This window comes from Phoca vitulina, unplaced genomic scaffold (assembly GCF_004348235.1).
Source record: "Phoca vitulina isolate PV1807 unplaced genomic scaffold, GSC_HSeal_1.0 scaffold36, whole genome shotgun sequence".
NCBI classification, from domain to species: domain Eukaryota; kingdom Metazoa; phylum Chordata; class Mammalia; order Carnivora; family Phocidae; genus Phoca; species Phoca vitulina.
In genome coordinates, this window is record NW_022589739.1 from 5,217,596 (window position 1) to 5,232,034 (window position 14,439).

Sequence of the window (14,439 nt, forward strand, 5' to 3'; positions counted from 1 at the left end):
GGGGAGATTCCTCCATTGTGCCTCAAAACACCATGCTTTCACTTTAAGACACTGGGATGTGATGCCTGCAAGTGACCAGCTTTCCTTCTTTGTGTTGCCTCTTAGGGAGCTCAGCGCCTACTCAGGCCTGTCTAGGCTCTAACAGCATACATTTCTGCTCATCACATTCTCCTTGGACCGCAGCCTATGTTACTACCTTGGTCTTCCCTTTGTCATAACTGATTATTTTTGCGTCTGCTCATTTGAGTCTTTTTTAGATGCCAGCCCAAATCCATTAGTGGCTTGGAAAGTCAATAGCCCCTCCTGCCAGAAAAGGAGGAGGGAGGAGGAAATGAAGCTCCGGAGATGGATTCGTGGCCACTTTGCCAGATGTGCAACATCTGGGTTCCTGGGGGCTCTGAAAGCCCCGTGTTTACCTGCGGAAAATCCCCGTGTCCAAACATGGAGGCAAGGTGAGCCGCCTTCTCCTTAATGTTCTTTTTGTGAAATTCCCTGTTGGCCAAGTTCTCAGCCCTCTTCTGCTGGTAGGGCGAGAGAGGAGAAAGAGAGAGAGTGACAGTGACAGAGCCGATGGTGGTTGCCTCCAGGAGAGTGGGCAGGATGGGACAGGAGACAGGAACCCACCCGGGGCAGAGGAGGGAAGGAGGGAAGGAAGGCACCACAAACACAGGCAGAGGCAGGGCCATGAGCGGGCTTTCACCTGCAGAATCTTGTCTTCCACTTGCTGCAGCCGCCGCAGCACCCCGGAAAGGGCCAGAGCTCCCTGGCAGGTGGGAGGCAGGCCAGCAGGGGCTTCGCTTGGCTGCAGGTCAGACTTGGCTCTGGCTCTCCAGGGCCTGCTCGGGCACCCGCCGCCAGCAGACACTTGCTTTAGCTCTCGGAGCACGTGCCCCGTCACAACCACCGAGGGGAACTGGGAGAGAAGGAAAGTCAAGCTTCCTTCCCGACTGTGGCCCATTCATACACCCCCTGCTGTGAGCCCTCCCCACAAGGACCAGGGACCAAGGGCGCAGCAGGGGCCACTGCGAGTCAGACTCCCCCCGCTAACCTCAGGTCCTGACTTTCCGCCACCTGCCATCCTCATTAGCGATACACGGTCTCGGGCCTCACCGGCCCACCGGGTCAAAACCTGCACAAGCCCGGTCTCGGTCCTAGCTGCATAGGGAAGTCACCTAGGGCACTTAGAAAAAGTCACCCGAGTTTGGGCCCAACCCCCGGACAGTCTGGTTTAACTGGTCTGGGGGTGGGTACCAGATGGTGGTATTTTTTAAAAAGCTCTCTAGGTGATTCTTCTATGCACACAGGCCTAACATCACCGTAATATATCCTCACTGACTTCGCTCAACCTCCACCACGGGAGCAACACCAACCTCCTACTGCTGGCTAGACGTTTCTGAACAGCGTGCTCAGGAATAGTGATTCTGTTCAAATTCCAAACCCAGAGATGCTCGCTGGACAAAGCCTCGGGCCATGGCTGCCTCCCCGGCCCCGGGCAGGTCCTCGTCTGCTTGGGTGCCAGGGGACGGCTTCACTGTACCCCGGCCTTACCCCTTCCGTGATGTGCAGCCAACTGGCCACCTGAGCTCATGTCACCATCCCTGCCACTTGTCCATCTATTTAGAAATCTCCTATCCAAGTGGCCTGCAAATAAAGCTAAGTGTCCTGGAGCGTCCCCCAAATGCCCCATGTGGCGCAGCCTGTTTTACCCCAAGCAAATAAAACATCAAAAGCATAGCAGTTGGGCAGATGATGCTCTGGACTGGCACGTATTTCAAGAGGCTGCAGACCTGGTTATTCTTACCTATAAGGATGGTCACCTCAAGTTGTGTCTGCCTTCCCAGAGAAGTTACAGTCAGCCCTACCTGGGGCACACAGAGAGCCACTGACCCCACCCCTCTGGATCAAAGTCCCCTCTGACTTCACCAAGACAGGGTCCACTGGAAGGAGCCCTACCTGCCTTTTCAGAGGAGGTGACGGGCTGGGTGTGGGCTCCTCCGGCCTAGGGCAGCGAGAGTTAACAGGTGGGTCAGAGGAAGTACGCAGGACAGGCTTACCTATCCCTGAGACACGGCATTCCTGGGAGGAGGAAGGTGAGTCCGAAAGAGCAGCCACAGGAAACATGAAGGAAAAGGTGAGTCAGACACTTGGAGGGAGGAGAGGAAGAGAGGCAGGCAGAGAGAGTTTGCAAGTGCAGAGACAGCACTGGGCTGAGCTCCCACAAGCCAGGCCCAGAGGGGAAACTTGAACCCTGGTTCTCTGTCCATGTGAACACAAAGTCCTAGAGTCCCCTTCTCCTGGACAACGTGTAAATCCCAGGGAGGCCTTGCTTTTGGCTCAGACCTGGGGCACTGGGCCTGCACCACGAGAGCCTATGCCAAGCCCAGGTGGCCAGGCCTGGAGTCCTCCTGGAAATGGCAAAGTCTCCTGCACACAAGATGACAGGGATGCTACATTCCTTCTGATGGAAGAGAACCCTCGACTGACACTTGGGGACTTCTAGGGGCCCAGCCTCCAGAAGGGGCAATTGAGAAAAAAATCACAAGTCTCAGAAACTCTTCTCACAAAACTTGGCTTCCTGGGGAAGGCCAGTTTGTCCGGGAGGGGCAGGTCCACCATCAAGACCAGGTAGACATTTATGATTGCCTATAATGCTAATTAACCAAGAGTCTGTCCTCCTCCTGAGAGGAGCCTAATTCTGTTATATGACAGGTGTTCTCCAAAAAAGAACCAAACCCCTTGTCCCAAGCTTTTGTAATTTGATGGTGGCATCCCAAAGGAATTCAGGGGAGCAAAATGAACCCCGCAGCACAGACCGTGGAATCAAGTCTGAGAGCAATCAGGTTGGTGTGAAGCCTGCCCCACGGCACTCTGCCTCCTTCAGCCTCCCAGCCGCCCTGGTTGGACACCACAGCCTTGCCAGCCTGACCCAAGAGAATGCGGAGGAGGGGACGTCACAGAACACTTGGGGGGTTGGTTCCCATGGAGCTGAGGGCCGTGACTTAGTTTTCCCTGGAGTGCACAGGTTTTCTCACTCTGGACTTAGACTCCCAGGCAGCCAAGGTCTCTAAAACTCCGTTACGCTGTACCATCTCAAAGATCGCTGCAAATCAAGTCATGGTTACAAGGCAAAACCAAATTCTGGATTTCTTCTCCAGGGCAGAACAGGCATCAGCAAACTATGGTCCTCGGGCCAAAGCTGGCCTGCTGCCTGTTTTGGTAATTTAAGTTTTGTTGGCACACAGCTCCGTAATTTGCTTAGGTCCTGCCTATGGTTGCTTTCACACTTCAACAGCAGAGATGAGCAGTTGCAGAGAGACGAGAGGCTCCCGAAGCCTCAAATCTTTGCTATGGCCTAAATGTGCTACCTGGTCCTTCCTGGAAAGTCTGCTGACTCCTGATCTAGAAGGAGCCCCCGTCTCCCCTGAGCCAGGCCTGGCTGGCATACCTGAAATCCACCACTAGCCTGCACGTTTCTGCTGGCTTCTCAGCAGGTGCTGGTCACCAGGAAGGCAGGTCCAGTGAGCATCTGATGGGACTTACCTGCCTCAGGAGCGAGGGGTTCCGAGAGCTCTCCTCGAACTTGGCCAGCAGCTGACTTGCCATGGACTTGACCTTGTTCTGGCCTCCCCCTTCTCTCCCACTGCCGCCCTCTGGACTGCAGCGCAGGCTGCGGCGGGGATAGGCTGAAGGCTGCAAAGGCCAAACGAGCACATCGGTTACTGGATCCCAGAACCCAGATATCAGGAAGGGGCCCGGAGACTCGGGACACCGGACCAGTTTTCTGAAGGAGGACGCCAGGGTTTGAGGATGGGCGGCAGGAGCAGCAGGTGATGCCCATTGAGACGATGCTCACATCTTCCCAAAGGACGGGCACACCCCACTTGGGAGCCAGACAGGGTTTGAAAACGGCCTCTTTCACCTCCCAGCCCAGTGACCTTGGCAATTTACTTCATTTCTCTGAAGTTTCCTCATCTATAAAATGGGAGCCTAGCCCACTTCACCTGGTTGTTGCAGAAGTCAAATATAATAATGAAGTGATCAGCAAAATGGTTTCCCAAATACACCATGTGGCTGTGAGAGGTGAAGAGTAGGGGGGATGAAGGAAGCAAGAGGGGTGTCAGTCAGGCAAGGCACAGGCTTTGGGCTTCTTTCTCCTCTCTCCTCTGCACCCCACCCCCAGCTTCAACCAGCCCTGCTCTGTGGTCGCTATCTTTAAAAAAAAAAAAACTTCTAATCTGGAAAGAATTTTAGACTTACAGAAAAGTTACATAGAGAGTTCCTGCATACCCTTCACCCAGATGCACCCAATGTTAGCATCTAGAATAACTGTGGTACTGTTACCAAAACTAAGCAATGAACACCGGCACGATTCTACTAAGCTAGAGACTTGATTCGGACTACCCCAGCTTCCCACCGATGTCCTTTGGGTTCCAGGACACGAGCCCAGGTCCCACATGGCATTTAGCCATGTCTCCTCCATCTCCCTCCTCTGTAAGACTTTCTCCATCTTTCTTTGCCTTTCATGACCTTGACAATTTTGAAGGACACAGGTCAGCTATTTTGTACAGAGTCCCTCAACTGGGTCGGTCTGATGTTTCCTCATGGTCAGACTAGGGTTATGGGTTTTGGAGAAGATGCCTCAAAGTTCAGAAGTGCTTGGGTCCATGATATCAACGTGACTGTTGACTGGTGAGGGGCTGGTTGTGGTCACTTGACTGTGCTGTTTTATAAAATGGAGTTCCACGTGAGCCTTCTTTAGCTCATCTGCTAAAAAATAAAACTTGGAAAGTTACCAGCATTCACTGGTTCGATGTCTGCTCTCCTTACCAAAGGACCTGCTCCCATAGGCCTCAGCAGCAAATGCCACCATTATATCAGGTGGGCAGTGTGCTTCCCCAAGGAGGCACCGCATCTCCCACACAGGAACAGATGTTCTCAAGACAACGAAGATATGTTCACTTAGAAAAGTCACGGGAAGAGGCAAGCTACGGTCAACTGATTTTTTTTTTTTTTATTTGAAAGAGAATGAGAGAGAAAGAGAGAGAGCACATGAGAGGGGGAGGGTCAGAGGGAGAAGCAGACTCCCCGCTGAGCAGGGAGCCCGATGCGGGGCTCGATCCTGGGACTCCAGGATCATGACCTGAGCCGAAGGCAGTCGCTTAACCAACTGAGCCACCCAGGTGCCCCGGATTTTTTTTTTTTTTAAAGATCCCCTAAGAGGCGTAGCCCCAGGGGAAACCATGTATGCATAGCCACTCTCAAGTGTTGGACAAACACAGACCAAAGTGTCACTCCCCACTTCGAAGTGCAGAATGTAACTCTGCATATCGATATAGGCTTGAGTGGAAGAGGGTAGGTTTACTGGAGAGGTCACTGTTACACAAGGCCAAAGTCGGCCAGGACAGTGGGTCATGCAGACCAGTGCTTCTCAGATACGAATCACTGAGGGGCTCTTTCAAAGGCAGATTCAGATTAGTCCATAGTCTGGGGGCCTGACACTGCATCTCTAACCAGCTGCTAGGTGATGCTGATGCTGCTCATTCCCGGCCCACACTTTGAGTAGCAAGAATTTGGAAAAAATTATTGCTTAGTGAAACCTGACTTTAGTAAAACAGCTGGCTCAGGTCAGCCTAGAAACATCTCAGAAGGGGCAGGTGCAACCGATTTCTTCCCACACTGACTCCTGTGTTGCCAGCAACAGAGAGAGCACAAACACTCCCTCAAAGAAGCCACAGATGAAAGGCAGGAGCAGGTTTTTATCTGAGACATCATGCATCACGGGGAAACTTCTAGGGAGGAGGCACAGGCACTTAAAGTGAGAGCCAACACCCCATAACTGGGAAAGTGGGAGGTCTCCCCCACCCTGTTCATCAGCCTCCGCTTGCTCCTTTCAACTATCTCCCTATTCACTGGCTTCTTGCTCACACTAGCACCAAGAGATGGAGAAGCGACTGCTCTTGAAGGGATCAAAGAAGTTCTAGAAAAGCTTTGGACAAAGGTGATTTGAACTCATCAGATAAAATGTGTTTGTGCACATTTTAAGACGTGAACTGAACTCCAGGGTTCCGTTATCAGAGCACCCCTTTGCCCCTTCCAGAAAATGGGGTAAACAACAGGCAGCTTCCCCACCCACCCAGGTTGGGCCTTGTAGCTCTATTTGTTACAAAGATCACTGTTTTGAGACCCCATGTCCGAGAGAGATTGGTGCTTCATTTTGACCAAGTAGCCTGTAATTTTCTGCTTTCGCCAGAAGGTGGCACTTGTGGGCACCAGGCCATTTGCCTAAAAGACAAGTGCAGAAAACGAAAGGTAGAAACTAGGGCTAGGGGACAGGAGGGGCTGCCGGTGCCCAGTTACTACTCTCTGCTAATAGTGATGCTGTGTGGATTAGCACAGGTGCCTGATGGCATGCTCAGCACATTATATACGTCCTCCTATTTAATCTTTAAAAATCCTGCAAAAAGTTGCCTACACATGCCTTTCACAGACGTGAGCCACAGCCTGGGAGGCTCTGTTTCTCCAGGTGACACAGCTAGGAAGCAGCGGAGAGAGGACCAGAGCCCAGTGGTTTCTCCATCAAGCCAAGCTTGGAACCGAGCGGCTCACGAGAGAGGAAAGGAGGAAGGGCCAGCGCTGTGGCCACTGGCTATCAGGCAACCAGCCTTTGTTTAAACGGACACCGTGCTCACAAACCTCATCCAGGTTGTTGAAGCCTTTCCGCCTCCGTTTGTTCATGTCGCTGTCTTCAGTCTGGGTGTCCACCTGCAGCGGCCAAGAAAGCGTGGTAAGCTCAGGGCCAGCGAGGTCTGCGGTTCCACCAACTGCCCTGAGGCATGGGGCAGGCCCTGCGCCAGCCTTCAGGGATGCCACCCTGCCTGCCAACAGGTGCCATCCCAGGAGACAGACGGACACCCATCACCCTGTACTGTGAAATGCGATCACAGAGTTCTGTTCAGAAGAGGGAGCCTTCCTGAACCGGGGGGTGGGGTGTGGGAGGGGGAAGGGAGGGGTTCTGTCAGAGGGGTGGGAATCACATCCCCAAAGAGCATTCTGAAACATCCCAAAGCACAAAGAATCCCCGTGACACGGGTGGGGCAGGGACTGTCTCTGTGGTCGATGTGACCCTGGGCTCCAAGCAGTCACAGCCTGGCCTGCTGATGCCCCTTGGCATGCTGCCATAAGGAGACCCCCCTCCTGCAAGGAGGTGCCACTGCTCACCTCACAGGTGGGGATTCTCGGGGCTCAGAGCAGCTGTCCAGGGATTTGATGGCAAATTATGCCTGCCATTCGGTCACCATTGCAAATTCCAGTAAATGATATTTTATCAACTTCAAGGGAGCATCAAATATGGTCTGGAAACTATGGTGATCATACAGCAATGTATTCCCAGGACCGTTTTTTGTTTTTTGGTTTTTTTTTAAGATTTTATTATTTGACAGAGACACAGCGAAAGAGGGAACACAAGCAGGGGGAGAAGCAGGCTTCCCGCTGAGCAGGGAGCCCGATGTGGGACTAGATCCTAGGACCCTGGGATCATGACCCAAGCTGAAGGCAGACGCTTAACGACTGAGCCACCCAGGCACCCCAGGACCGTTTTATTGTTTCCCCATCAGAATTATTTATAGTGCTCCCTCCCCATTCTCAAAAGTATCCCAGTTAGACAATAAATTGCATGGATGCCCTACCAATAAGCCCTTCCAGCCTACTTTCTGCTGCCTGAACCTGAACACTGAAGTCTGGAGAACCCCACTCTACATAAGCCCACTGCAGCGACCCTGCAAGGGACCAAAGGGCACAGGCATTGTCAGTCTTGTCTCCTGCGGGAGGATGGGCGGGGCTGCACAGATGGAGTGAGGCTGTGCGCTAGGCTGGGGACAGGGGGCTGGACTCAGCGCCTCCCCTGCGCCCTGCCAGGTGAGTCTATCCTGACCCTGGGGTTAGACCTGTCTACCTACCCATGTCCAGTATTTCTGTCATGAGCATCTTTGCTGCAGACAGCTTTGCTTCAAGCACCTTTGCCACGAGAGTTTTTACCACGTAACTCATTGGATATAAAGCAATTTTGCCGTAACAGATACAAAGATAATGGGCTAACAGTTTGGTTTCATCAGGTAATTGACAGCTTGGTTTCCTTTCTCCTCTGGCACAGTGCTCCCGTTTTTATATTATATAAATCTTAGCCCTCATGATGATCTATACAGTGGTGCAGAGTTTTGAACCCACATTTCCCATAGAACTTTGGGATGTCTATTGACGGACACGTGACAAAATGCCAAGTGGAAACAATAGGTGGAAGGTGTTCACAATGCAACATAAAGCTCAGTCACAAATATGCATCCTCGTATTTAGAAATGGGTACCTCCCTCTTTTTTTTTTTTTTTTTTAGAGAGAGAGAGTGGGGGCAGAAGGAGAGGAAGAGAGAAACTTAAGCAGGCTCCACGCCCAGCATGGAGCCCAAAGTGGGGCTTAATCTCAAGACGCTGAGATTATGATCTGAGCTGAAATCAAGAGTCAGACACTTAACCGACTGAGCCACGCAGGCGCCCCTGGATACCTCTCTTAATGAAGGAAGAAAGTTTAGTGAAAAAAGAAAATGTGTAATGTCGAACATGGAGATGAATCAGTGAGCAAAAAATGTATAATAATATGAACCAAAGACCGTGAAGGCAAGTGCTTAGGTACAATCTGCGAAATGAAACCAGCTGTTTGCACAGTGTTGCCATGAATCTACGCTACTTATTCTGAAGGATTCAAATCTTTTGTATTTCACAATAAAGTCTTTTTAATTTTGTTATTTGTTTTTCATGTTTCATTATGTCCTTTTTAATGAATGCCCATCATTTGTTTCTTGTGCTTTTCTTGTTTACAGCACAACTGCCTTAGGGCTGATTAGTTACAGAGCAAAAATGCTTGCGGCAAAGATGCTTATGGCAAGACTACCCGGACCCTACTACCACCGGCCTCCAGCTGGGGCCTTCTCCACATGGCCAGCCCCCTGAGGGCCATGGAACCCCCACCCCCAAGCCTTCTACACACTCAGGCCCTCCAGAGCAGGCCAGCTTACATCCCAGCCTTTGTTCCACTGAGCAGGCAGAGGGAAGGGCTACTGACCATCTCTCCCCTTGAACCCAGGAGTACAGCCCAATCCGCCCCACCCCTCCTACCCTTGCTGCGCCGCAGGAAGATTCTTTTACCTCTCACCTGTTCTGCAGTAAGAACTCAGAGCCCCCAGCACACATGACTGTGTCCCCACTTGCTCCCAGCAGAAAGCACCTGCTTCCCCTGCTTCTGTTTTCCCATCACCCCTGCCCCCTTCCCATGCTTACCAGACCTTTGATATTTTTAAAGACAAGATCCACCATAGTTTAGGCATTGATTTTTGTTCAAAAATTTGACCCTTTCCTTGTTCAGGCAGCACAAAACAACAGATCAAAGGGCCTGCCCTCCCTTTAACATTTTTCTCAGCTTCTAATAAATCATTATTCTGTGAATGGAAATGATTTCAACCCAAACGCTTGGGCAAACACCAAGAGAAATAGATGACCTTATTTGCAACAATGTTGGGTCTTAGAGGCACAGGCCATCTGGGTCCCCAGCTCCACAGCCTGTGAATGCCTTGCTGGCAGAGACGGGGGTCTGAGAAAGTACAGGATGTCCTACCCAACAAGAACGCTGCATGCATAATCTTAGGGGTTTCTGTTGTTTTGTTGTTGTGGTTGTTTCCACCGTAAATGAAGACTTGGCTTTTCTCTCAAAGAGCAACGCCTCTTACTCTCTCTTTTGCATTCAACAGCTTGGGACTTGACTGTTCCAGCACCAGAGCCAAGTAGGTCCAAACCCAGCAGGTTAGTCACAGGCTCAAAGAAGTCCTCCTGGGAGGGAGTGTGCCCAGCACCTGAGAAGACCCCAGGTCCTTCAGGGGGAAAAAAAGAAGTAGGTGGGGCAACCTCCCCTCCTCTGATTCAGCCTGACCCATAGAGAAAATAAAATGCAGTCTATGTGAAAAGGTTGGCAACACACATACCCAAATGGTCTCTACTCTTCCTTATGCATTTCTCATGGAAGCGCTGATTCTCAACTAAAGAGTTAGGTTAAAACAGAAAGGTGGAGAAAACGCAAACCTAGGGATTTACCTAATTTTTTTCTTATCTGTATATCTCTATCTGCAAGCCAATGTTGCCTTAGTAGCCCCATCTCCTTGGACTCTATTTTGCTCTACAAAGAATGGAGTACAAGGAGGAAGAAAATACTTACGGTGTCCAGCAAGAGAGAGCGAGAGAGCATGAGAATACACAAACAGCTCACTTTCTTTTGCTCTTAATTTTTTCCTGCCTTTCCCCCTAAGAACACTTTCTTATCATGATTCCCCAATGATCTGAAAGAGTCCATACACCAGACGGCATTTTTTTTCCCCCACAGGGCATTTATTAAACTAACTGGTATCTCCATTTAAAAAAAAAAAAGATAAGTATTTGCTAATCTGAGTATTTATTTGATCAGTACAAGATAACCATGTCCCCATAAAGCCCGAATTCCTGTGATTTTAGCCCAAAGGAAACAACCTTTATATTTAACTAGCTAGTTTAGCCTAACCCTGGAGAAATTTGGATCTGGGGCATAGAAAGAGAGACCGGCCATTGCAGGCAACGGCCTGGTTGAGTAGGGAGGCAGTGGTAATATTTAGGCCAATGACACTGGCAAGGGAACTCTTTTCTTCAGTAACAGACTAGTAAGGAGTCATGAGTTCGAATTCTGACATGACTTACTTCCCAGCTGTGTGACCTTAGGAAAATCACCTAACTTCTCTGACTGCATTTTCCTTATCTATTATTTCCTCACCTAGATATCCTATTTAGCTCACAAATTGTTGTAAGGATTAACAAAGTCATGTACATAAAACACTTCCTATAAGGCACTATATACGTGTTACACACGGTTACTTAGGTTAATGCTAGTTAACAGAATTAGAAAACCTGAATTCTAGTTCCGACTTTGACTTTCCACCTATAGGCAGGACATCGCGATTTAATCTCCCCACAGCCAACATTCCCCTCCTTAAAACTGGGCTGAGAACACATGCCCAGCCTTCCTCCAAAGTGAACACAAGGAGCAAATGAGATATATATGAAACTGCTTTGTATGCCGTAAGGTGCCACACTGATCATGGTTGCAGTGGAGAACCAAGTGTCCAATCCCGCTAGCTTGACTCATTTTCTCAGGGAACAGGCATCTGCGTTGAATCGGTACTCCTAAGGGGCAGGCGCGCTCATCTGGGGAGCCCTTCCCACTCGGCCTGCAGCACGCATCTGTTCACGCACTCTTCACGGCAACGTGATGCAATGCAGTGTTGATGTGACTGCAACCACTTTGCAGACAAGCAAAGGAACCACCTTCGGAGAGGTTCAAGCATGTGCCAAATTCCCAGCAGACCTAAATACATATTCATCTGCCTGGCTTCTAATGTACTCCCATTGTGTAAGTCAGCTCAGAATGGCCAGCTGTGCGGCACAGAGGACAGAAGAGAAACCAGCCTGCCAACCATGGGGGCCAGAGGGGCAGCTTGGAGGCCCTGTGCTCTCGACTCTCAGGGACTTCCTTCACATCTGTGAACTGAGAAGCACTAGAGACCTAGTGGGGAGCTCTGGCTGCTGGGTGGGGGTTCTGTGAGAGCAGCTGGGCAAGGGGAGAGGAATTCAGACATTCCCCCTAGAAGGGCAGCGTCCTCAGGTGGGGTCCTTGCTTGTCTTGTTCTCTGCTCTACCCCCAGCACCGAGAGGAGAACCCAGCATCAGATAGGCACCGGGCCAGTCTGGATGGAGGAAACGCTTCCTTACCTCATGCGCCTGGCTCTTTGGAAAGTGTTCGTGTGGGAGGGGTGAGGAGAGGAGAGCTGGGCGGGCACCCTGACTGCTGAGACCGGACACCCACACCAGCCAGGCTCTGTGAACCCCACTGTCCCGGGAACAGTGCTGGAGGGGAGCCTGCGTCAGCGTCAGCCAGCTGAGAGGATAAACACCCTGGGGCCACCACCCGGGCCCCTGGGATGGGCTTCTCACAGACAAGCGACACCTCTGTGCTATGTTGTCTTGAAGGAGTGGGCTCAGACTGGGGAAAACAAACATCAGGTGCCCTGAGTGTGTCCATAGTGTCCTGTCTGTGATGACTGCAGTGGCCATATCCAGGCATGACCCACATGTCATAGGTCTAGGAGGGGACACGTGGGAGGACAGAGACCATGTAGGTATGTTCAGATATCGTCTGAGGTCCATGGTAACAGGAGATCTGGAGTCCCCAGCAATTTTCCCATGTCACAGGCTTTTGTGCGAATGCTTTTAGGATCAGAGGCAGATCTTCAGGAGCAGACCTGCAGATCGATGGGAAAGTTGCATTCTCTAAAAGTAAACAAGGCCCTTGGTAGAGGAAAAGTCTTCTATTTTGCCTGAAGCTGATCAGTTTTGCTGGGATTTGGATGCTATCTGGGGTTAGGGATGAGACAACAATTTAACACCAACCGTGAAAACCAGGAGAGAGAGATTTTTAAGGCTGGCTCAATAGAAAAACAAACCCTCTCCACATTAAGATGCCATGTTGTGAACAAACATGGGCTTCTCAATTCCCACGTCAAGACGCTCCTCTGAGAGTCAGTGAGGGCGTAGGAAGGGTCAGAGAGGGCTGGGGAGAGGGGGTGAGGTTGAACGCAGACGCATCCTCTCAGGATGGGCAGCCCCTAGGCACACCCTGGGGGGCAACTGGACATGGTTCAAACTCAGCCAGGGCCAGGCCAGACAGAGCCTGCCCATGCCCCCTGCATTTTCTAGCAGAGCCAGTGGCAAGTGGAGTGAGGACCTATCAGCCCTTGGAGGGCCTGGCTGGCCTTGCCGACCATTCCCACCATGTGACCTGGGGCTGGCCAGGCTGTTATAATTCCGTCATTCTGTAAACAGAGGTGTGGCGAGTGAAAGGTTTAAGCATTCCTCTCCAGTTCCCAGTTGTGGGCTAAGTGGTGGGAGAAAGCAGGTGGATGGAGAAAGGCCTTAAATGTTTGGCTCAGGCTGTTTCCAGAAAGGCTGCCCTGGCTTGCTTGGATGGGGAAGCCCGAAGTGGGGATGCTTAGAGGGACAAAAGCTGGGCTGGGGTGGAACGAGCCTGTGACTTGGCTCCAGAAGACGACTTCCACTCAGTGGGACATGTGGTAGGCCACGCAGCCCTCCCACAGAGCCTCTGAACGGGGCAGCCTGGGAAGCAGAGGGGGACAGAGCGGCTGGGTGCAGCTCAGCCCCTTCGCCGCTCTGCTGAAAACCCCCGCAGACCTGCACACCCGCCTCCCCTGGCCCTGGCCTTGCTGGCCCGGTCCCTCCTATAGACAGGGCGTGCCTGCTCCGGGAGTTAGCCCAAAGGCTACAACGCTCCAGGGAGCGCAGGCCTCAGTGGAAGAAGCAACCACTGCTCACACAGCAGAGGGAAAGACAGGAGGCTACGTGGCCCCAGCCCCACCCTGGGCAGAGGGGCTGGCAGGCCCAGGCGTGACTGACCACACATAGGAGACTGTCTGAGACACACACAGAGGCCTGCCGCCCCGTGGAGAGAGGCAAGCTTTGTATGAGGACTTGCCACCTCCCGTCGCTGCGCCTCCATTTTTTTGATCTGTACAATGAGCACATTACGTAAGATAACTTGCAACATACCTACAACAGACGTGCCACCATTCACATGAAATTACAACGCCTCATTAGCCTCTCAGTTCCTAAACTGTGTACCAAGGCACCCCACGGCCCCCCCCAGTGAGCTTGCAGAGGAGCCGCTGGGCGATACTTTAAATTCTCCAGGGAAACGTGGTGAAGTCTGTTATACACCTTGTAAAATACCCCTACCAAGTTATTTGGACTCAACTACTTAGTAAACAGAACTCTTAGATATTTCTTTTGACCTCGGGGGGCACTGTGATAAAAATCACTGAGACACTAAGGGTGCTGTTAAGTCAGGAAGGTTTGGGAACCTCTTTCAGCTCGAGCTGCTCAAAGGCATACCTTATTCACCTCTGTGTATTTGCTACTCTCATCAGAAACAAACAAAAAATGGGCGACTGGGTGGCTCAGTCAGTTAAGCATCCGATTCTTGATTTTGGCTCAGGTCATGATCTCAGGGTGGTGAGATCAAGCCCCATGTCGGGTTCCACAGTCAGTGTGAAGCCTACTTGGGGTTTTCTCTCTCCCTCCCTCTGTCCCTCCTCCCCTGCTATCTCTCTCTCTCTCTCTCTTAAAAAAAAAAAAAAAATAGAAAAACAAAAAATTCAGCCCTAAAGTTGGCAACATTTGTGGAAGGAAGGAAGGGAGGAGGGGAGGAGGGGAGGAGGGGAGGAAGGGAGGAGGGGAGGAGGGAGGAAAGGGGAAAGGGGAAAGGGGAAAGGAAAGGAAAGGAAAGGGGAAAGGAAAGGAAAGG

General features: G+C 51.3%; 1 protein-coding gene across 18 annotated transcripts in view; it reads right to left on the bottom strand.

Annotated features, from left to right (window-relative positions):
• The window catches only part of LOC116646400 (F-actin-monooxygenase MICAL2), a 221,846-nt gene that overhangs the window by 95,866 nt on the left and 111,541 nt on the right, over positions 1 to 14,439 (bottom strand). For 10 of the 18 annotated variants that reach the window (XM_032427094.1, XM_032427093.1, XM_032427095.1 and 7 more), the window contains 5 exons: positions 6,694 to 6,762; positions 3,541 to 3,690; positions 1,954 to 2,076; positions 701 to 913; positions 417 to 521 (listed from right to left, as the gene is read on the bottom strand). In XM_032427094.1, the coding sequence (XP_032282985.1) occupies positions 417 to 521; positions 701 to 913; positions 1,954 to 2,076; positions 3,541 to 3,690; positions 6,694 to 6,762 (660 nt within the window). The remainder of the gene's footprint in view (positions 1 to 416; positions 522 to 700; positions 914 to 1,953; positions 2,077 to 3,540; positions 3,691 to 6,693; positions 6,763 to 14,439) is intronic. The other 8 variants (XM_032427096.1, XM_032427109.1, XM_032427108.1 and 5 more) reach the window with 3 other exon arrangements.